We start from the raw sequence: 23,418 nt of genomic DNA, 5'->3' as shown, positions 1-23,418 counted from the left end.
TGTGCCACTCTCCCTCTGTTTGCACAGCCTCAGAAGTTGGGGTGCGTAACTCGCACTCAGGGTGCAGTCTCACCCTCAGACAGTCAGGGGCCCTTAGAGCACGCCAGCCTGCCCGGCTAGGCTCGTGGAAGGCCGCCCTGGGGTCAGGAAAGCCCCGTCCCCCCCCAACCTTCCCCAGCCTTTTCCCGCCTTTCCCAGCCTCGCTGGCCTTTCTCGCAGAGGGGCTCGAGTCCCTGCAGCGCGCCCGCCCCCGCCTGCCCCCCGCCTGCCCCCCGCCCTGTCAGAGAAACACGAGAGCACCGTGACGTTTATTTGGTTCTCACAAATCAAGGCACATCCACCAGGGCCGAGCCGTGCGGCTGGGGCAAGTGGGACAATTAGGGCTCCCGGAGGAGCGGCCGCCCTGGCTGCTTCCGAGCCGGGCACTTCGCCGGGAGCCCGTCCCGGCCGCCTGCGTGGCATATCGATCCGACCCGGCTGCCTCCTCCGGGGACAAGAGATGGACACCGTGGGGCAGCTCCAACGTCCACTCAGTCCTGGGGCAAAGGGGCGGCAGCTGGGCGGGAGGGTCTGAGGGTCCGGCTGGGTTCGGGGTGGGTCAGTCTCGGTGGTGGGGGGGGGTTGTTCAGACAGTGGGCAGCAGACCCCCGTGTTTTCCAAACACTCGTCAATGTCTCTGGCCGCACCCCTGCATCCTTCCCCCGCATCCATCATCCACGATTGAAGCACGAGTGGGGGGCAGGGGGGCTCCCGCCTGGTGCACAGCTGACCCGGCTTTGACCCCGCCACTCCTTAGGGACCCCCGAGCACTGCAGGGGTGGCCCCATAAACAGGCAAACTGGCCTGGGGCCGCTGGATGCCCAGAGCCTGTGCGGGAGGAGGGGGTGGCGGGCAGGGCCCCCCTTCGCTCCCCAACCCCCTCCCTGCCGGGCTCACCCCTTCTCTGCGGCGTCCGTGTCTGCTGCTGTGGTGCATCTCAGACCACAGCCAGTCTCGGTGTCCAGGTGGAGAGACGGACCCATCACAGGGGCGGGGCGGGTGGCGGGCCGCTCACCCCCAGCCCCTTGCAAGGGAGACGAGTATTGACTTGGAGTCGGGTGGGGAGGGGGGGCGGGCTGCATCCGGCAGTGCTCGGGGGACCCCATGGACGCTGACTGGGGTCTGCCACCAGCCCTGGGACCGGGGAGACGTGTCACCGACCCACCCACCCCCCACCCGCAGACGAGACGGCGTCAGGGATGTGACCCTGCCCCTGCGCCCCGGTGGAGGGTGGGGGGCCTGCCGGAGCCCTGGGCTCTCCCACGCTGGCCGGGACACCTGCAGAGGGGCTCGAAACAGTGGCCCTGGGCTCCCGCGAGGGGCAGCGACAGAGACCTGAGTCCCTGCAGAGCCCCGCAGAGAGGACACGGCAGGGAGGCGACACCCACGTTCCGGGACAGACGCCAGGGCGCGCCCTCGGGTGGGGAACACACTTCCCAGCTTCTGGGGTCACTCCGAAGCCCGAAGCAGTGACCCCCAAGACTCATCCCGGTTCCTCCGGGCCTATTTCCCGAGGCTGGGTCTGATGGCTCTGGGGAGACGCTGCCGGCACTCAGGTGCCCACTCGGGCCTCCAGGTCTGAGCGGCCTTTAGACCAGCGGGTCCTGGTCAGCCAGAGGGTGGCCACTCCGAGTCCTTGATTCTTGCAATCCAGCAGGGAGGCTGGCCATCCTGGGATACTGACCGTCCTGGAGGCTGACCATTCTGGGGAGACTGCCCACCCTGCAAGACTGACCGTCCTGGGACACTGACCATCCTGGGAGATTGACCGTCCTGGAAGACTGACCGTCCTGAGAGACTGACCATCCTGGGAGACTGACCATCCTGGGAGACTGACCGTCCTGGGAGGCTTACCGTTCTGGGAGACTGACCGTCCTGGGAGGCTGACCGTTCTGGGAGACTGACCGTCCTGGGACACTGACCATTCTGGCTACCCGCTTAGTCTGGCCCCTGGCGAAGGCCCTGGGGTGGGCAGGGGCCCTGGTGGCTGGGGCACTGGTGACACATAGAGGAGTCTCAGGCAGCTCCTGCTATGGTCCCTGGAACACAGGGAGGATGGGGGGGATGGGGGCTGGCGGCCCAGGGAGGGTGGCAGCTGCCTCAGGGCCCAGAGGTCGCGTGCTTACGTGTTCGGGGAAGCCCAGGGGTCCCATCAGACACCCAGAGGACGAGCTGGGCACGGTGGCGAGGGAATCGGGCAGTGGAAGCTCCAGGACCGAGCCAGGCCGTGGTCTGGGGGAAGCCGGGGTGAGGGGCTTCCTGTGTCTGGGGGGCCGGGGGGCAGCTGGGGTCCAGGGACCGTCGGAGGCAGCTGTGCCCGAGCTGGCCAGCTGTGTGACCCTCTCTAGCCGGTGCACACATTGCAGATTTCACCAAGGTTAATGCGGCGCACTTTGTTTTGTGTCAAGCGATCATTTCTCCCCTTTCTAGAATGTTCCGGAAGATTTCCGCGTGACCTTTCTAATAAAGCCAGCTTCGGGCAGCGTCCGTGTTTCACCGGCGTGGGGATGACGGAGTGCTGCAGCCCTCACTCTCCTCCCAGGTCAGCGTTCTTTCAGGCTGCCTGGACACCATAAAAATGTGCGGATTGAATGTCCGTCCCGCGGGTGTCTGCTCTAGGGCTCTGCCGCCTCTCGGCAGGGAGTGATATCTCTGATCACCACGTGCTGCGAAGGCATCTCCACACCCCCCTCGCGGGCGTAACCAGGGGCAAAAATGACCAAGGCCTTTTGACAGAACCCAGAGGAGCCGCCGATTTGCTGAGCGCCGAGGGTCGCGGCTCTCCGATCAGATGGACCGTGCGGAGATTGGAATGTGGGATGCAGATAAGGCTTGTGGCTTCACAAAGGCGCTCTGGGAGGCAAGACGATGTGTTCCTCCGTGAAAAGGGGCTGAGGTGGCCAGGCAGGGCCGTTCACAGCCGCCGGTCTGGCCCCCGGTGTCACCCCCGGGCCTGCAGCCGGGGACGCTCCTGCTCCCAGCACACTCAGTGGTGACAGGCCCGCGCATGCTCCCGGCGATGAAGTGGACCCGCAGACCCTGACCCCAGAGGCCACTGTTAAACACAGAGCAGACACGGTCGGCTTCTCTGCCCAGCGCGAGAACAGACGGCGTCCCGGCTGGCTGGTCCTCCTGTCCCGTGCCCAGACCCCGTTAGCTGGTCACACCCCGCGACAAATGGGGTCGCCGCGGATTGGGGAAGCATGTTGGGGAGAGGGAAGACAGATAAGTCAGACAAGGCTCACAGCCAGCATCGCCGGCTCGCACTGGGCAGAGACCGGGATCCCGGGGACGGGGAGGCTGACCGTGGTGGCCTCCCTGGGAGGGCTCTCTCGGCCGCCCGGTGCCAGCGAGCTGCTCAGAGGACACAGGAACTTTCAACAACCCCCAGGAATTTGTTTTGGCGGTGCTTGTTCGGGGGCCACCCCTTGCAGTGCTCGGGGGCTACTCCTGGCTCTGTGCTCGGGACAGCATCCTAGTGGTGCCTGAGGGACCCTGAGCAATGTCCAGCATGGGTCACACTGGGGGCCAGACCAGTGCCCTGGTTCCTGTGGCCCCTACCCCCAGACTTGAAAGGAGACTGCAGAGAGACTCTCTGAGCAGAGTGTCTGCGGCAGCTCCATCCACAGCAATCCAGGGACGGGAGCACCCGAGGAGCTCTGAAGGGCTGAAGGAGCGAGGGGCAGCCCCTCCGCCCAGCGGGCCCTGGTGCGGGTGGTGCCCCTGGCAGCCCTCACTGCCCGGAGTCAGCTAGTGGCACATGCCACAGCATCACCACGTGGCCCGTGGCTGTCCCTTACCCCCCCGCCCCGTGGCACCCTCTGGCCCTCTGCCTGGGACTGCCGGGAGAGACGCTTTTCTTTATTATTTATTTATTTATTGACGTTGTTTTTTTCCCTGACGTTTACTAGACTCTGGGACAGTGTTCGAGTGCTGGGAGCCCGGGAGCCCTGCAGCCCGCGCTCTCTGCCCCGAGTTCAGATCTGCAGCCATGTTGTGGTTTGGTTTGGGTTGGGCGTTTTGGTTTTGGTTTTCGGTTTGGGCGGTAGTTGGGGCACACACCTGGCGATGCTCAGGCAGATGCTCGGGGCTCTGCACTCAGGAGTCACTCCTGGCAGTGCTCAGGGGACCCTGTGGGATGCTGGGGATGGAACCTGGGTCGGCCGCGTGGAGGGCAAGCGCCCTCCCGGCTGTGCTACGGCCTGGCCCTTTGGGGCGCTGGACTCGCCGTCGAGCTGAGGGCACCTCCCGTGAGACGTTCTGCCTGTGCTCAGGACCTACCCCTCCAGGGGGATGTGCAGCCAGGGGGGGGTTGGGTAACGCGAGGGGAACGGCTTCTTGTCCCTGGTGGGCCGGGAAGGCTGCCTAGGCGTTGTCCGGCCCTCCCCGCCCTCCCCGGCTGCTCTGGCTGGGGCCCTTGTTTGGGTTGGCATCGGTGGGTGGGTGGGGTTCCCTCCCCGCCCTGGCACCTGGGACTGTTCAAACATCCGCCTCCTTTCACCCCCGGGCCGGGAGTGGGAGCTGCGTCCTGCCAGCGGGAGATTGTGAAAGTCGGGAAATTCCACAGCCAGGAAGACCCGGGGCTTCCCCCCTCAGAGGGAGACCCACGCCCCATCCTGGCCACACCCCTCCCACAGGCCAGAGGCTCACGGGAGGAAGTGGAGAAACGGTTCCATGTTACAGACCTGCAAACTGAGGCCAGAAATGCCGAGCCGAGAGTCAGCATGACGGGGTCCCCTCAGAGGCCCCGAGTCTCGGAGCCAGCAACGGGCAGCGTCAGGCCAAGCATGGCCCGTGGCCCTTTTGTGGGGCTTTCGGGGTGGCTGCCTGCTCCCCGCGGGGCGTCGTCACCCTCTGTCCTCCCCGGGGCTTCCCCTCAGTGTCCGAGAGAGCGAGACGCCCTCGGCCCCGCGGCCGGCAGGAGACGCCTCAGACCCCCGTCGAACAGCCCCAAGCAGGGAATGTTGTTTTTATTTTGGGGGGGGCGGGGGGCAAGGGTGGGAACACACCAGTGGGTGCTCAGGGCTCTACTCCTGGCTCAGTGCTCACCCCTGCAGGGAGTGAGGCCCTGTTTAGTGTCCGGGTTGGAACCGGGCTAGGGCGAGGCGGGCGGGTGCCTGAGGCCTGTGCTGTCTCCGCCGGCCCTGCCCCTCAGCGCGGGAGGGCGGGTCGGGGTCTGTTCCGGGCTCTGCCTCCGCTCAGGCCGAGCAGAGGCTGCATGCAGGGCCGAGGGCCCCTCCCTCCCCCTCAAGGCCCGCTGAGCGCCCAGTGCCCCCACGGCGCAGCCCCCTCCCAGAGACGGGTCAGGGTGGGGTCAGGACCTGTCCAAAGGGTTCTGCTGGGAGGGGCCTGGCTCAGGGACCCCGGGGCCATCCACCTGCGACCTGAGCCAAGGAAGGGCCCGGCCCCGCCCGACCCCGGGCTCCCGGGCCAGGCAAGTCACAGGCCCCTGCCCCTTCCCTGGTGGAGCTCAGCGCCATTGTGTCATGGGGTCTCTCAGCCGAGCCCCCAATGTCTGCACACCTCCCGAGAAGGCCTTTGCTGTGCCCCCGTCTCTCTGTCTCTCTCTTTCTCCCTGTCTCTGTCTCTTTCTATCTCTGCCTGTCTCTGCCTATCTCTGTCTCTCTGTCTGCTCTCTGTCTCTCTTTCCCTCTCTCCCTCCCTCCCTCTCTCCCTCTCTCTCTCCCTCTCCCTTTCTCTCCCTCTCTCTTCCCGCCTTCTCTCCCTCCCTCTCTCTCTCCCTCTTCCTCTCTCTGTCCCTCCCTCTCTCTCCCTCCATCCCTCTCTCCTCCTCCCCCTCTCTCCCTCCCTCTCTCTCCCTCTCCCTCCCTCCCTCCCTCCCTCCCTCCCTCCCTCCCTCTCTGAGCTGCTGACTGGCAGCCTGTGAGGATCGCCGTGTGGAGTCACTCTGGCTGCCCCTGACAGTACTGTGTGAGGAAACAAGCTCCGAGCTCCGTTTCTGGGATCGCAGTGCTCCAAGGCTCGATTAACACGATCAGAGCCGACCGTCGCCGGAATAACTGGGCAAACCGCCCCGTTGCTGGGCCGGGACGCGGCTTCCTGTTCTGAGCCACTGCCAGCGGCCGGCAGATGGGCTGCCCGTCAGGGCACGTGTTCAGGGAGCCGCCTTGGGGACTGTCCGCTCGCTTTCCTCCCTGTTGGCCTGCTGATGGAGGACGCTGCCCCCCCCCACCCGCTGCCCCCACCCCTGCCCGCCCTCCCGGCAGCGCCCACCCGAGGGCAGTGTGCGAGCAGGCTGCGAGGGCGGGGCTCAGGAAGGCCAGCGCGACAGGCACGGCCTGTGCGTGGGGTCCAGCGGCGTGGGGGTCCTACGCTGGGGGACAGGCCTGGCAGCCGGAGGGCGCACAGGGGCAGCAAGCAGGGCGTGGCCGCCACCGAGGGCCGACCAGCAGCTCTCCTGCCCGAAGGCTCGATTGGCTTCCTCCAAGCCCAGTGCTCTCTGCGGCACCCAAGGTGGCTTTTTCGGACCCCAGCCACCTCCCGCTCCCCCTCTCCTGAGGCCCCGGGGTGGCGGGTGGAGCAGGACCAGGGAGGGGAGGAGCCGGCCCCCTACAGAGGGTCCACCGATAGCCCCTGGGGCAGCTGCATGGCCCCTTGGAGAGAGGGCCAGTCTCCCCCCACCAGCTGACGCCCCTGGGCCCAGGCAGGCTGTGCCTGTCCTGTCACAGTGAGGAGCTCGGACCCTCCAGGGGGAAGTGGAGCCAATGTGAGCTCAGACCCCCAGGGAGTGCACTGCCCCCAGCCGGGGCGGGGGGAGAGACCAACCCCTACAGACCCCTGGGGGAGAGACCGCCCTCCACAGACCCCTGGAGAGAGACCACCCCCCCTACAGGCCCCCAGGGGAGAGACCACCCCCCACAGACCCCTGAGGGAGACACCACCCCCCTACAGACCCCAGGGAGTGCCACTGCCCCCCACACCCCGGGAGAGAGCCCCCACCTCTTCCAGATGTGTGAGCAGACAGCCGGCCGGGCTCCTGCGGATGGGGCTGTCCTGTGCATGTGCCCTGGCCTCCCGCCCACTGCTCTGCCCCCACGTTGGCCCCCCACCCCGTGAGGCCACATCTGCACTCGGCACAGGACCGCCTGGGCCAGCCAGAGCTCGTGGGAGCCCGGCCACCCTGCAGCCTGCTGGGCAACTGCTACGTGGAATCTTGCTGTGACATCTCGGTGTGCGTGGGATGGGGGGAGGCGGTGTCCGAGCTCCCCAACGGGGGGAGTGTCACTCACCAAGCCCGCCCCCTCCCAGTCTCGGGCAGGCGAGGGCTCTGGGGCCTTCCTCTAGGCCAGCCCGTGAGTGACCAGCAGCGTGCACAGGTCACCCGCTTCCTCTCTCCCTTTCACATGTCGGCATCACACCAGCCGCGCTCAGGGTTGCCTCCGGCCCCGCGCTGGGGGAATCACTCCTAGCGGGGCTTGGGGGACCTCGGGGGCGCTGGGATGGAACCCAGGTCAGCCGCGTGCAAGGCAAGTGCTTTACCTGCTGGACTGTGGCTCGGCCCGAACACACCCTCACTCTCCGTTGGTCACCCCAGGGTGGCCGGGGCCAACTCCTTCATGCAGTTCAGAGGTTCACTGAGCAGCTGCTAACGACCCGGCGCTGTCCGTGGTGCTGAACACAAGGCGTGACCCACGCTGCCCGGACCCTCTGGCGGATTCCGGTGCTGGGGGTGGCAGATGGGGGCAGTGAGCTGTGGCAGACCAGGCAGGGGAGGCCAGGAGCAGGCCGCATGGCCACTCCGGGAGGGGAGTCCAGGCGGGGCTGAGCCGGGGAAGGTCTCTCGAGGAACACGGCGAGTGTTTCTTCCTGCAGCCTCTCTGGGGGGCACTGCTCGGGCAGTGGGAGGGGCTGCAGAGCGGGGCATGATGGGCGGGTGTGGCCAGGAGCATCTGAGCCCCGGCCACGGGGCAGCGGGAGGAAGGGAAGGGGAGATGGACGGAGGAGCAGCCCACCCGGGTCTGCAACAAGTGTGTTTGTGTGTGTGTGTGTGTGTGTGTGTGTGTGTGTAGGGGCGGAGGTGCAGTTCTTAGAAAGGCACAAACACACAGTCGTGTAGCCTCAGCGTCCCTCGCCTTTCTCTGGGGTGTGGCGACAGGGGGCCTAGAGGAGGCTCCAGGACCCTCCCCCTGCCCCTCCCCCCAGCCTCCTGCCCCCCCCCAGGACAGACCTCTGCCCATCCCCAGCACCCTGACACTAGGACGAGGGAAGCTGCAGGGAGGCAGCCACCAGGACCGGGGCCAGCGCCCGGTGGGACCACACCCAGGGGTGCGGCTGCCCACGGGGAGGGGAGACGCCCCGGAGCCCCGGGTCTGGGCTGCCCCCTCGCTGTCTGCGGTGAATGTGACTCGTCCCCAAGCTCCCAAGACCTTGGGCAGTTCCCCCGGGAGGCTCAGTGCTGCTCCCAGTGTCCTTTCGGGGAGCTGTCACCTGTGTGTGGAGCGGCGCCCAGGGAGATGAGATGACTCGGAGACTCAGGCTGCGGTGGGGAGAGGGGGCGGCCGGGTGGGTGTGGGGGGTCACCAAGGGACCAGGAGCATTTGGGGTCCACCATTTGAGATGGGGCAAGGTTTTTGTAACACAACAGACTCCTCTGTGTGTGTGTGTGTGAGTGTGTGTGTGTGTGTGTGTGTGTGTGTGTGACTAGCAGGAGAGTCTCAGGCCTGGCATCAGCATCAAGTGTCCGTCCACAGTATCTTTGGCACAGGGGAAAGGTCAGCTGGCCTGCGCAGCCCGGAGCAGACACCAGCCGTTCTCTGGGGGCTGCCTCGTTTGCTGGGGAGATTTATTTTATTTATTTCATTTTACCTTGGTTTGGGGGGCCACACCCAGCAATGCTCAGAGGCAGCTCCCGACTCTGCACTCAGCAGCTACTCCTGGCGGGCTGGCGGGGCTCGGGGAACCCCGGGGGCGGGGCGGTACTGGGGCCGTGGGCCACATGCAAGGCAAAGGCCTCCCTGCTGTGCTATCGCTCCGGCCCCTGCTGGGCGGTTTCTCTCCACCCCGAGAGTGGACAAGGGGGCGGCCAGCTGGACCCTGCAGTGCCTGTGACTTGGGCGTTCGTGGATGCCGGCTGGGGCTTCCCTGGACACGGGGTGGGAGTGGCCTGTGTGGTCAGCCCTCCGTGGAGGGTTGCCCTGTGCAGCAGGGCAGAGTGGGGGCGGGGCTGTGTGCGGGTGGGCGGGGCTTGTGTGCGGGTGGGCGGGGCTGTGGGTGCGGGTGGGCGGGGCTGTGGTGGGTGGGCGGGGCTTTGTGGGCGGTGGGCGGGGCCGTGTGTGCGGGTGGGCGGGCCAGGCCTGGCGGGATGCGAGACGGGGGAGGGGAGAACGTGGGACCCAGAAAGGGCCGGTCGCGGGGCCGTGGTGGCGAGGACAGTGGTCGTGTGTGTGGAGGCGGAAGGTCAGCCTGATTAGCCGCCTGGCCTCTCCCGCTGGGTGGCTGCCCGAGTGACAGGACGGCCTGCCGCAGGGACACGCAGCCGTGGCTGGCCGGGAGCGGCCCAGCAGCGCATGTCGTGGTGCGAGTCCCGGTGATCGGGGCTAATGAACGAGCCGCTGCCTTCCTGGCCGCCCGCGCCCGCGGTGGGCAGCGGTCCCTTGGGGGGGCTGTTAGCTCTGGCGCAGCTCCCCCGCTGAGAGGGACGGGACTCTCGGAGGCAGACTCAGGGGTCAGGTCCCCCTTCCCGCACCTCCTCCCCCCTTCCTGCCCCGGCATCTTCTCGGACACAGTGCGCCTGGGCGGCCCGAGGAGGACGCTGCATCTGAGACCTTAGTCCCAGGGTGCGGGAGGCACCGCCTTGCTCTCCCCGGCCGTGGGGTGTGGCTTGGGGGTTCCTAAGAAGAGACCCACTCCGCCGTGCCCGTGCCCCAGAAATCTTGGCCTTCCTGGCACAGAGTGAGTGGGGTGTCTCGGGTGACAGCCAGGCTCCTCCCGCCCACGGGCTGACATTCTTCCCCGGGGAGAGGAGGGCAGAGGAGGCTGAACCAGGCGCCAAAGGCCAAGGATTCCTTCCACGGGGTGGGACCACTGAGGCTGAGACATCCCGAGGGGCGGATGGTCACTCCGGAACTGCTTTCCCCCAGAGAGTGAGTCCAGCTGGGGGAGGGTGCAGACACGGGGTCCTCGCAGGCGAGAGGTCCTGGGTTTGGTCCTTAGCACTGCATTTAGAAAAGGAGGAAAGGAGGGGGGAAGGGGGAGGAAGGAAGAAGGAAGGAGGGACAGGGAAGGAGGGATAGGGAAGGAGGGAAGAGGGGAAGGAGGGAAGGGGGAAGGAGGGACAGGGGGAAGGAGAGACAGGGAAGGAGGGAAGGAGGAAAGGAGGGAAGGGGGAAGGAGGGAAGGGGGAAGGGGAAGGAGGGACGGGGGAAGGAGGGAAGGGGGAAAGGAGAGACAGGGAAGGAGGGAAGGAGGAAAGGAGGGGAGGGGGAAGGGGGGAAGAGGGGAAGGAGGGAAGGGGGAAGGAAGGAAGGGGGAAGGAGGGACAGGGGAAAGAGGGACAGGAGGAAGGGGGGAATGAGAGACAGGGAAGGAGGGAAGGGGGAAAGGAGGGTCGGGGGAAGGGGGAAGGGGGGAAGGGGGAATGAGGGACAGGGAAGGAGGAAAGGGGGAGAGGAGAGATGGGGGAGGAAGGAGGGACGGGGGAAGGAGGGAAGGGGGAAGGAGGGAAGGGGAAGGAGGGACAGGGAAGGAGGGAAGGGTAATAAAAATACTGAAACCCCAATCAAACTCGAATGACCTCTTAGTACCTGTGTTGCAAACTATATGCACAAAAGGAGAGAGAGAAGAAAAGTGCCTGCCACAGAGGAAGGCTGGGGAGGGGGAGGTGACCGTCGGGGATGGTGGGAGGGAAACGGGGGACATTGGTGCCGGGAATTTACACTGGTGGAGAGACGGCTGTTGGATCCTTGTATGACTGAAACCTGATCACGAACAGCTTTGTAATGGTCTGTTTCATGGATATTTAGTTTAAAAAAATTAAGATAACATTTTAAAAAAAAGGAGGGAAGTGACGGGAGGGAAGGGGAGGAAGGAAGGGAGGGAGAAAGGGAGGGAGGGAGGAAGGAAGGAAGGAAGGAAGGAAGGAAGGAAGGAAGGAAGGAAGGAAGGAAGGAAGGAAGGAAGGAAGGAGGGGAGGGAGGAAGGAAGGAAGGAAGGAAGGAAGGAAGGAAGGAAGGAAGGAAGGAAGGAAGGAAGGAGGGGAGGGAGGAAGGAAGGAAGGAAGGAAGGAAGGAAGGAAGGAAGGAAGGAAGGAAGGAAGGAGGGGAGGGAGGGAGGAAGGAAGGAAGGAAGGAAGGAAGGAAGGAAGGAAGGAAGGAAGGAAGGAAGGAAGGAAGGAAGGAACGAACGAGGGAGGAAGGAAGGAAGGGAGAGAGGGAGGGAGGGAGGGAGGGAGAGAGGGAGGGGGGAGGGAGGGAGGAAGGAAGGAAGGAAGGAAGGAAGGAAGGAAGGAAGGAAGGAAGGAAGGAAGGAAGGAAGGAAGGGAGGGAGGAAGGAAGGAAGGAAGGGAGGGAGGAAGGAAGGAGGAAGGCAGGTGGCAGGCAGGCGGCAGGCGTGGTTGTTTAGAGCAGGTGGAGCATCTAGCACACCACGTGCCTTCAGAATCGGGCCCCCAGAGCCCACTCTGGCCAGGGTCATTTCTGCTCGTTAGTGTGGTCACAGCAGCATGAGCTGACAATGCCCTCAGGGGAGGGCACCCTGCCCGCAGCCCCCCCCCCACGGGCTCCCGGGGCCCCTGCAACCCCACACTCTGGACTCGGGGGGTCCCTCCGTGGTGCGAGGCCGTCTCCAGGCCCACCCTCACCGGGCGGCAGGTCCCAGAGCTTACGCTGACTTTGGGGGATTCAGAGCCCGTCCTGTGGGGGCTGCTCTGGGCACTGGGCACTGTTGGGCGCCCGCCCGGGACGGAGAAGCAGCTCACAGGCGTTTCTCTGCTGCCACCTCCTCCCCGGAACCGCCAGGCATGCGGCAGTGAGCACGGCCTGGCCAGAGCTCGGGCGAGCTGGAGCTTGGCGCAGGGCGCTCTCGCCGACTCTCCTCTCTCGTTTGCTGAGTCTGTGATCCTTGATGGCTCCCTGGGGGGCTCGGTCCTGGAACACACCAGCCTGAGGGCCAGAGGGGGCCCCGAGTCTCTGGCGGCTTCTGGCCGGCACCAGGCCCCGCCCTCCTGTGCCCGCAGCCCCTGGCAGCTACTTGTTGTCCCAGGACCTCGCTCTGGGGGACGGGTCGTCCTGCTGAGGCCAGGGCGGCAGGCGGCACGAGGGGCTGCCCAGAAGCTGCTCGCTGCCCCTCGCCAAGTGGCTGCAGCGTGGCCGGTGCACAGTGACGGCCCGCGTGCCTCTCGTCTGCGCTTCCTGAATCTGCTCTCCGCACCCGGGGGAGAGCACGGCCTCTCCTGTTCTTCCCTGGAAGAATCTCCCGCTTGTTGGCGGAACAAACATGGAAGTTGGCCAGGAGCCAGTGCAGGGAGCACGCAGCGCCCTGCCTGCCCCGGGCTGAGGGGGCGCTCAGAGTCCCCCACCAGAACCCCAAGCCAAGACCCACAACCAGCAGGGCCGGGTCAGAGGCTGCCGCCGCCCACGCCGCAGGGGGAACGGAGCCGACATTCAGGCTGCGGCAATGGAACGGGGAGAAGGGTGGAGGGAGGGAGAGACAGACGCTTCTGGCCCGGGGACCACGCCTGGCAACGTGCCAGGGGTCACTCCTAACATGGTCAGAGGACCCGGCACGGGAGCGGGAGGGGAGACAACTGCCCGCCCCCGGGAGGATTCTCCAGCAGGTGGTGAGACACATGGAAGCCTCTTCCCATTGCCCAGCCAGCTTCACCCTTGCGATCTGACCCAGAAAGGCGCCACTGGGACGGAACTGGAGCCCTTGTGTTACACAGAACAGCCGGGACGAAGGGCGGGTGCCAGAGCGTCTCGCTCACCGGTGCTGGCAGGAGAGCCCAGCACGGGACAGACGCCTGATAACCCCGCCTGGGCTCGCAGACTGAGGACACAAACCGTGGCGGGAGTGCAGGGGACAGGTGGGAACGAGGAGTGACGAGGGGAGGGGCAGGGCAGGAGTGGGAGTCTTGGGCTCTGGAGTGGTGTGAAGGGGCAGTAACGTGTTGGCATCAAAGCCGTTGGGAACAGTTTTTCCCCAGCGTGCCCAGACACGCTGTGCACCGCTCCCGGGCAGACGTGGGGTGAAGGGTGACGGGTGCTCGGAGAAACCAGCCCGGGAGACAGCCGGTGGGCACTCACTTCATTGCCAAATACTCGCATATCCTACAAGGGGTCTTGACGTCAGAGGGTGGTCTGGTCACGTCGAGTTTACATCACTGGCCTGTCCCCTTGCCAACCCCGCTTTGCCCGGCCCGGCCCAGCTAGGGCTGGACGCTACAGGTGGGGGTGACTCGGACAGCGGAGCTGACGGTTCCTGGGGGGTGGGCGAGACTCACGGCCGGACACCTGGTGCTGGTCAGGGGCGCCCAGACACTCCCTGCGGGTGGCCGTGCAGGGACAGGGCTCTCAGCCTGTGGCCGCTACCAGCCATGTGAACTTCACAACAACTAAAAAACCAGAGAGTCGGGGAGGCTGGAGCAGTAGTGCAGCTGCCCCGCACACGTCCTGGTAGGGTCTCAGCCCGCCTGCCAGCGCCCGCGGTGACTTCTGCGGGGATGTCTGTGGCAGCCTTGTTCTTTGTCACCTGCAACGGGAAACGGGCCAGTCGGGGCGCTGAGTGGGCGGTGCCTGGCAGAGGCATCTCCCCCGTGGTCTCCCCCGTGGCTGCCGGAAGATGGTCAGACACACGGCAGAGGCCGGAACCCTGCCACGCAAACACACACCCCGCCACTCCTGGGAAGCAAAGCACGTGATAGGGACGGCACTGCTGTCCCGGGCAGGCCCCCGCGAAGCCGGTGAGCAGAACCCCAGGACAAACCCCAGGAGCCTGGAGAGAGAGCTGGGGGGGGAGGGCGCGGGCAGAGACGTCACATTTTCTGTCTTCTGTTTGGGGACACTTGAAAAGCTGAGAGTTTGCAGGGTTGTGTGTTTTTTTTTAAGTTGTTCACAGTAATTTATTACATTCAATATTTCAACACCTTCCCACCACCATTACCACCTTGCACCACCATTATTTCTAATTTTCCCACTTCCACCCAAGCCTGCCCCAAAGGCAGATGCTAACTAATTTATTTTGTATTGCTGGTTATGAATAACCCGCTAAAAATAATCAAAAAGGTTTCCTTAGAGGAAAAGTGTGTGAAAATTGTTGTACCTCACCTTGGAGTCATTAAGCCCCGCCTAATAGATCACTAACGTGTTGTTACAGGTCAAGCCTTGTGCTAATATATATGCATATATATGTGTATATCAGCTGCCTTCCACTTCACACCCCATCAGTGCCGTGTGCTACTCTTGGTGTGTCGGTGGCATAAAGTATGAGATGCCACACTGCCGAGAAAGCGGCCACACGCTCCAGGGATTCTAAAATTTTAAATAAGGTGCTAGAGCTGGAGTTAGACTTTAGCTGGATGGTGATTAGGGGGCCCAGAGGCATGGCTAGCGCGTGTTGCCCTCTTCTGAGATCTATCCGTGAGTCTCTGGGTCCTGGCCAGTGAGTGGGCTGATGTGGCGCCCAGAGGCAGCTCCTGGACGGGCTGCCAGGAAGCCAGACGCACAGCGAGATGGGGGAGGGGCCCACCCCAACTCCGAGAGCCCAGAGGTTTCAGTCACAAAACCCACTCACCTGGGTGTTCAGCGGATTCACCCGCAGGTGTGTGTGAGGGCGTGAAGCTCAGCCGCGAGCATGTGGAGACTGGTTTCTGGAGCTGACAGCCGCGGGGTTCTCTCGAGGCAGGAGAGGGACTCGCCCGCCCCCCCTCCGAGGTGCCCCGGGCGAAGGCAGCCTGGCGTGGGGGTAAGCGGCACTGCTGAGTTTGCAGTTTTTCGGGGTGTCCCTGAAGCCTCCTGGGAACTGGAGGCGATGCCCGTGGAGGCTGCCCTGGGGGTGTGGTAGGAGCGGTGCCCTCAGGGTGTCTGGCGGAGAGGCAGTGGGGTGACCCCTGTAGGACACAGCCGCAGCCCGGTGGCTCCCAGGGCAGCCTAGGGAAGGAGGGCCCGGGATCTGCTCCTGAGTGCGTGGGGACCAAAGGCTCACCTCGCCCCTGCCCACAAGTCCCCGGGCAGACTCCGGCCCCCAGAAATCCATGCCACGGCTCTTACATCCGTGTTTGGGGGGCCACACCCAGCAGTGCCCAGGCCTGACTCCTGGCTGTGTGCTCAGGGGTCACTCCCGGTGGTGCTGGGGGATCGGACGGTCGGAAGGGGGCAAGGCCAGAGCCCTCCATGCTGGGCTGCCGCGCCAGCCCCCCGGGTGACAGCTGTCCCAGGGCTCCGTCCCGGGTACTCCCCCGAGGCACACGGCTGGCCCTGGTTGTCACCCTAAGGCGGCTGTTTCCGAGCGCCTCACCTGAGTGACCGCGTCTGTCTGTCTGTCTGTCTCTCCTCCCGGACAATGAAGCTGCAGATCCTCGTGGACACGGGCAGCAGCAACTTCGCCGTGGCCGGAGCCCCTGACGCCTACATCGAGTCCTTCTTTGACAGCGACCGGTGAGTGAGGGGCCCTGCGGGCCTGGCTGTGTTTGGGGGCACCAAGGAGCAACCTGCGGGCCCACGAGGGCAACACAGCCAGAGACCATCCCCGTGTCTGTGCACGTGTGCATTTGTTTGTGCGGATGCTGTGTGTGTGCATGTGATTGTGCGTGGGCACGCGTGTATGCGTGCATGCTCATGTGTGTAGGTGTAAACGTGTCTGCGTATCGTGCAATGTGCTGTCTGAGTATATGCATTTATATAGTTTTATGTATATTTGTCCATTGCATGTGCACATGTGTTTGTAACTATGTGTGAGTTCATCCGTGTATATGTATTTGTGTATGTGAACATATGTGTGTGTTTGCTGTGATATTGTGTGTATTGTGTTATAGTTATATCATATTTGTGTGGGCTGGAGCGATAGCACAGCGGTTGGGCGTTCGCCTTTCATGCAGCCGACCCGAGTTCGATTCCTCCGCCCCTCTCGGAGAGCCCGGCAAGCTACCAAGAGTATCTAGCTCGCGCGGCAGAGCCTGGCAAGCTACCCATGCATATTGGATATGCCAAAAACAGTAATAATAAGTCTCTCAATGAGAGACGTTACTGGTGCCCGCTCAAGCAAATCGATGAGCAACGGGATGACAGTGACAGTGACTAATACATTGTGTGTGAATATGTTTATATTTGTGTGTGTAGACATTTGTGAAAACATTTTTATGTAACCGTATATCTGATTGTGTATATGTTTGTGTGGATGTGTGTGTCTGTGTGTATGCATGTAGGATGCTGCATGCCCATATTCTTGTGTCTACATTATGCATAGAATGTGTGTATACATGTGACCATGGGATCATGCGTGGCTGTGTTTGTGTTTGTAGAAATGGGTCTATAGAGAGCTGTGTGCATACAATGTGCATGTGTGTGCATGCGTGTGTTGGTGTGTCATCTCTGTGTTGTCATGGCCCGTGTGTGTGTATATGTGTGTGTGCATGCACGTGTGTTGTAGGTATGTGTGTTTGTGTCAGGCTAGAGTGCCACCGCCAGAGTCGGGGGTCTGTGCAGCGTCAGCCCTGTGGGGGCCGTCTCCTGCCTGCTGTCCCATGTGGCCAGCCCTGTTGCTGGCAGGCTGAGGCTGCAGGGGAAGGGCGGGAGGGTGAGGAGTGCGGGCACTGAGCCTCCCCGTGCCCCGCCCCTGCTCGCGGGCGCTTCTCTGCCAGGAGGACTTGGTGCTCGGGCTGGCGCAGGGGAGGGGGCTTGGTTTCCGCCCAGAGGTCGCGTGTTCGGAGCTCTGGGCTCCTGGCTTCAGGTGGGAACCTCCCAGGCTGAGGGTCAGTGGCCGAGACCGCCCACCTGCTGATTTACGGCCCCCCCCCCCCGGCCTCCCCAACCTCTGGTGTGAGCAAATCAGGAGACCCCCCGCGGGCGGGCAGTGTGCGGGCCAGTCCTGGGCCACCGCCCAGCAGCTCTGCTGAAGGAGCCGAGACCCCAGCCCCTCAGAGCTGCCTCTCCGGGAGAGAACTCCCCGCACAGTGCTCTCCTGCGTCCCCGCAGAGGTGGGGAGCCCCGTCCTTCGCTCCCATCCTGCCCTGGCCCCTCTCCCCGCGGCCTTCCCACTCGGCCCCTGCCCCCATCGCCCTCCCGGCCGCAGCTTCTCCTTTCGGAGGCTTGTCTGAGGCCCTTGGCGCCCTCCGAAGCAGTTTCGGGGGGGCCCCGTAGGGGCCGGCACGTCCCGTCCCCGCTCCGGGTCTGACTAATGCTTTGTGCTGCGCCGGCCCCCGTCCTGCCATGCTTGCAGGCCTGCTCGCCTCTGATCAGGCTCTGTGACAATGGGGTTCCCGGGGCAGTGGCGGGGGGGCCCGCATCTCCCCCCAGCTGCTCAGGCTCTTTGCTCCTCGGAACATCGCCCAGTAATTGGGCCGGGCCTGGGGCGCTGACGGCTCTGCTTTCAAGTGTGTCTGGTGGCTGCTCCTCACTGCGCCTGTCACCCCCTTCAGACGAGAACGTCCCCTCGGTGGCTCAGAGGGAGGGGCCTTTGTCCCCCTCTTTGTTCTTCCCTCTTTGGCCAGGAAGGTGGGCCTGGAGCCGCCCATGGGTGCCCCCCTCGCCCCGGCCCCCGTGCATGTTCGGGAAATGAAGGATCTTTCCCTGGTTTGTTCCGGCTCTGTCTGCGCTGGCCCGAGGCCCTGGACTCGAGTGCCGTGTGCGGGGGCCGCCAGGGTCTGACAGGACCTCCAGCAGTGCCTCCTGCTGCCCTGCGGGACCCCCGGCCCCAGACTCTGAGCACCCCAAGTCACGAGCACCTTCCTGTTTCTGACCCTCACAACGTCCAGCGAGGCGGAATAATTCAGTATTTCCGTGGCGTGGACTGGGGCTCCGTGCCCAGCACTGCCCTCGCGTCCAGAGCCCGTGCCTGCCCCGTTGCCCAGCCCCCATCTGGGCTGCGCCCATTCTTTTTTAATTTTTTTTATTTTATTTTTTATAAGGTAATTCACCAGTCCCATCACCATGACACCTTCCCATCACCACATTTCGGGTGTTTCCATCCCGAACCCCAACCCCTGCCCCAAAGCAGAACCGAAATAATATAGCATTTCCCTCTAAGGCTGGTTGCTCTGACTCTGAGTCCCGTCGAGTGTGGTGCAGTGCTCTTGGAGTCTGGGTCGGGCGTGTCCTGTGAGGTGTCGCTCGGCCTCGAGGTCCAGGAGAAGGTTCACTCATGGGTGAGGCTCGGCCTGAGCGTGTGGAGGGTGGCCGTGAGCAGGGCGGGGGTTGGGTTCTGGAGGTTTCCGGCTGCTGGGCTGGGTCCCTCGGGGCGGGGAGGGGTCTCACCCGCCCCCTGTGGGGTGCCCCGAGTGAAACAGCCTGGCGCGGGGTCTGTCAGCCTGGCTGTGGTGAGCGTCCCGTTGCTCCCTTCCAGGAGAGAAGGACACGCAATCTGGATGGTGGCCCATGACCCGATTACCTGGCGCCGCCGGGGGTGGCTTGTGGGCGTGGCTGCCGGTGTGCCGGAGATGGGTGTGCCGGGTTCTTGACCGCGCCCTGAGCTCACGCTCCGGCTGGTGCCATTCAGACAGTAAATAGATGAACCCCAAGAGCCCGTCGTCGTCGTGCTAACCACGCTTCATGTTTTACATCCCGCTCGAAGTGAGAATAAATTAAATGTCTCCAAAATTTGTCTGCCAGACATTTTAAAAATAAGTTCCCTCTCCGATTATGAAATGCGTTACACATTTCACAGAACGTGTGGGAAATGCCAGTCCTTCGAAACCTACTGTAGTTAAGCACAGCACCTGATTTGTGGATCTTCATGAGACCCAGAAAATAGGTCAACTTCGGGGTGCCCCACTGCTCATGAAAATGAGTGTTTCCCCTCCCAAGTGCCACCTGTCGGAGGTGACTCAGTGTATTCGGGTTTTTTTTTTTATTTTTAAAGAACTTTTAATGGCGGTTCTGCCATATGCACAAATTTTCCTTTTGCTTAAATTTTTCCAGTCAATGAAAATGTCTTAGGATATTGCTTTTTCTGTGTTGTGTAATATTCCTTTGTATGGTCTTACCCTAACTGACTGAACCGCCTCCCTCTGCCTGGGCATTGTGTCTGTTATAATAGAGCACTGTGGCTTAGAGCAGAGCACAGTTCTTTGTCCAGGAGCGTGGCCTCTGAATTAAGGACTGTTTAGGGGGACTCCAGTGGCCCTCCAGGCACCCAAGGGCCCCTCCCGCAATTCTCAGCCCACCAGGCAGACCATTGGGTGTGAGGACCCGAGGGTGCACCCGATGATGCTCAGTGCTCGGGCTGAGTGGTACCGGGGACCCAACAGGTGCTGGCTCTGTGCAGCTCTGCCTTCCCTCTGCTCTCTCCCTCCTGCCCCAACATTCACATTTTTTTTTTGTGGCCACCAAACAATTTTTTTTATTAGTGAATCACTGTGGGGTACAGTTACAGATTTACAAACTTCCGTGCTTGTGCTTCAGTAATATGATGGTCAAGTGCCCGTCCCTCCACCAGTGCCCATTCTCCACCACCAAGGGTCCCAGCACCCCTCCCACCACCCCCACCCCGCCCCCCACCCCGCCTCTGGGGCAGGACATTCCCTTTTGTTCTCTCTTCCCTTTTGGGTGTTGTAGCTTGCACTAGAGGCACTGAGTGGCCGTCGTGTTCAATTATAGTCTACTGCCCTCGTGTCCAGAGCCCGTGCCTGCCCGAGCTGGTATGTGGAGGACCAGCCAGCTACTCGGGTTGGGAGATGGCGAACATTCACGTTTTTAAAGCTTAAGAGAGATACAAGCCAAGAGCAGGAGACCTGGTCTCAGCGGGAAGCTGGGTTGGTCGAGGCGCGGGGGGAGTGTAACTTAGGGAGGGACACTAGGACAATGGCGGGGGTTGATGTGCCTGCCATGGGGAGGGGACTATAGTGGAGGGTTGCGGGCACCGGGGACGGCATGGGTTGAAACAACGTGTGCTGGAAACTTGATATTAAATATCTTTGTAACTTTGTCATTCATGGTGATTCAATAAAAAATAATAAAATTGAAATTAAAAATCTAATTTCAAAGAAAGATACAAAAGCTAACGGTGGTCTCATCCCTGGGGTGACTCTACTCCCAGGCCCCAGAGGAGCCTGTTGGACCCTTACAGCAGCCCCCTGTGGTGTGTGTCAGGATTTCCTGGTGGGGCACAGGTCAGACCCCCACACAGCAGACAGCCCGGGGCTGGGCACTGGGACGTGGGCACTTCCCAGGGGCACTTCCTGAGGCACTTCCCAAGGGCACTTCCCGAGGACACTTCCCAGGGTCACTTCTGGGGGGCATCTCCCAGGAGCACTTCCCCAGGGCACTTCCAGGGGGGCACTTCCCAGGAGCACTTCCCAGAGGCACTTCCCAAGAGCACTTCCCGGGGCACTTCCTGAGGGCTGCCGAGAGCCGCCCCGTGGCCTCCATGCTGCACGTGGTCCAGTTGGTTTTCAAACTCCGATGTGTGCAGGAACTGCTGGTCGGTGGGGTCAGTGCTACTCTACTGCGGGGCGGCCACTGGCCTTGCACGTGGCCAACCCGAGTTCCATCCCCTACGTCCCATACGGTCCCCCGAGCTCCGCCACAGAGACCTGTGAGTGCAGAGCCAGGTGCAACCCAAAGGCAAAACCAAAACAATCACTGGATGGGATGGGACACCCCCGGGCGGGCTGGCCCCGGGCCCCCAGGGCCGCATGTTCCCATGGCTCCACCCAAGGCTCGGTGGAGCCACCTGCTGTCCCCTGCCCTGCTCCATCCTCTGCACAGTCCTCAGCCCCCGGCCCCAGGGTGGCTCCGGCCTGACTCGGACCCCAGGTCTGGAGTGTCCCCACACGGTCCTGTCTCTGGGGTGCCCTGCGGCTGAGGCTGTCGGTCCACACCCTGGGGGTGGCCCTGCGCCCAGACTTTCACTCACTCACATGCCCCCCGCCCCTGCTTCTCAGAGGGAGGCACGTGAACTTGGGGGTCATTGCAAGTGGGGGGTGAGGGGGTGGGAGTCCCGAGGGAGACGTCTCGGTCTTCAGCCATAACATCGCTGTGGATAAGTCTCAGTCCTGCTGCTGCAGGCCGGTGGCCCATCGGGTACTGGACTTGGTTGTTGGGGTCACAGGTTAGCACAGGCAGGTAGACCCCCGCTTGGGGCAGTGCCCCCCAGGGGCACAGCTCAGCCCACTGCCTCTCTCTGGGGAGGGCCTCCCAAAAGAGCGGGTCAGGAGGCCCCTGGGGCGCTCCCCAGACTCCCCACTGGCCAGTGGTGCAGCGGTCAGCACTAGAGTCCGAGGAGGTGGTCAGAGCCAGCCGAGCTGGAAATCGCCTGGTCACTGGGCAGTGCCCAAGAAGAACCTCAGGGCCACACGTGGCAACCGCCAGGGGACCGGGAGGTGCTGGGAGTCGAACCCAAGTCAGGCATGTACTACGCATGTGCCCTGCCCCCTGCCCCCGAGTGCCCTGTCCTGTCCTCTCACCCCGTGTCCCGCCGTGCTGGTGACCAGCGGCAAGCGTGGCTCTGACCGCACGCCCAGAGCAGGCGTCCGTGTTAGCCACCAGGCCGCCCTGCGTGGACACGGCCCCCAGGACAGCCCAGTGTACCTCCCTCTGTCCCCGCCGCAGGTCCAGCACCTTCCGTCCCAAGGGCTTTGACGTCACCGTCAAGTACACTCAGGGCAGCTGGACGGGCGCCGTCGGGGAGGACGTGGTGACCATCCCCAGAGGCTTCAACCGCTCCTTCCTCATCAACGTGGCCACCATCTCCGAGTCCGAGAACTTCTTTTTGCCGGGGATCAAGTGGAACGGGATCCTGGGTCTGGCCTACGCCGCCCTGGCCAAGGTGAGCGGGGCCAGGGGCCAGGCACAGGACGGGGCGGCCACGGGGCTGCTGGAGGGACTCTCAGGCCTTGGGCCAGCTCAGGCCACAGGCGGTTGTATCTGCGTGCCACGGTCACGAGGCCAGGGGCTGCGTCTGGAACCTCCTGCAGGGCCTGTGTCCACACAGCCGGGTGTGTGTCCTTCTTCCCTACAGCTTCAGTAGGTTGAAGAGCGCAAATTCCCTTTTTTTTTTTTTTTTTTTTTTTTGCTTTTTTGGGTCACACCCGGAGATGCACAGGGGTCACTCCTGGCTCTGCACTCAGGAATTATTCCTGGCGGTGCTCAGGGGAACCATATGGGATGCTGGGAATCGAACCCAGGTCGACTGCATGCAAGGCAAACGCCCTCCCCGCTGTGCTATCGCTCCAGCCCCGAACTCGGATTCCTTTAGTGGGTGCTGGTTGGGCAGAGTCCTTAGGGCACGAGAAGGAAAGGACTGTTCATGGCCCAGACGATCCCGTGAGGACGGCGCTGACGGGGCAGGAAGGGGCCCCGTGGGCTCAGAGGCCCCCTGTGGCTTCCGTGTCACCCCAGAGCTCCCCAGCTGACACCCGCAAAACCAAGGGACCAGCAGCGGGTCTGGGACCTACCTGGGAAGCCCTCTCGGAGGGTCCAGGACCTTCTCCCGAGGGAGAGGCGGGGGGTCCTGCAGACACTCGCCCCTGCCCGGGGCAGTGTGTGTCCATGCAGGGAGGCTCCTGGCTCGCTCGGGGGCCCCACGTAGGCCCCAGGGATCCGCACTGAACCCCGAAGCCAGACCAGAGATCTCAGTGGAGCCAGGCTGTGTCCCGGGTGGGACCTGCCATGGCCCCCTCTGCGGGGGTTTTCCCCCGAGTCAGACAAGAGAGGCTGGGGCTGCGAGGGCCGCTGCGAGACTCAGTTCCCTCCCGGTCTAGGATCCGCTTCTCCTCGGCCCCCTCCCGCCGTGGCTGCTGCTGTGGGCAGTGCTCCTGCCGCTGGCCCGCTGGCCTCATCACCAGCTTGGTGGTGGTTTGGCTTATGGGAAAAGTCAGGTGTAAACGTGTGTCATGGGCAGGGAGCGCTTCTGCCTCGCACACAGCCGACCCGGGTTCCAATCCCAGCATCCCCAACGGTCCCCTGAGCCCCCCTCCAGGAGTGACCCTGAGCATCAAAACAAAACAAAATGTTATCGTGCTGGTGTCTACACTGGCGTCTACACTGGCGCATCCACTCTGGTCTACACTGGGTGTGCTGAGTCCGCGCCCTTCCTTCCCCCGCAGCCCTCCAGCTCCCTGGAGACGTTCTTCGACTCGCTGGTGACCCAGGCAGAAATCCCGGACGTGTTCTCCATGCAGATGTGCGGGGCGGGACTGCCCGTGGCTGGCACCGGTACCAACGGAGGTAGTCTTGTGGGTATCTTTTAGTCTTCAAGGGGCGAGGTCGC

General features: G+C 63.3%; 1 protein-coding gene across 2 annotated transcripts in view; it reads left to right on the top strand.

Annotated features, from left to right (window-relative positions):
* The window catches only part of BACE2 (beta-secretase 2), a 55,915-nt gene that overhangs the window by 10,690 nt on the left and 21,807 nt on the right, over window positions 1–23,418 (top strand). Inside the window, exons 2-4 of one of the 2 annotated variants that reach the window (XM_055127373.1) lie at window positions 15,562–15,650; window positions 21,759–21,975; window positions 23,255–23,375. In XM_055127373.1, coding sequence (XP_054983348.1) covers window positions 15,562–15,650; window positions 21,759–21,975; window positions 23,255–23,375 — 427 coding nt within the window. Of the gene's footprint in view, window positions 1–15,561; window positions 15,651–21,758; window positions 21,976–23,254; window positions 23,384–23,418 lie in introns of both variants that reach the window. The other variant, XM_004602331.2, reaches the window with a different exon arrangement.

Source organism: Sorex araneus, chromosome 2, assembly GCF_027595985.1.
Source record: "Sorex araneus isolate mSorAra2 chromosome 2, mSorAra2.pri, whole genome shotgun sequence".
Lineage (NCBI taxonomy): Eukaryota > Metazoa > Chordata > Mammalia > Eulipotyphla > Soricidae > Sorex > Sorex araneus.
Note: the sequence above shows the minus strand (reverse complement) of the source record. Positions and strands in the feature narration are given on the sequence as shown.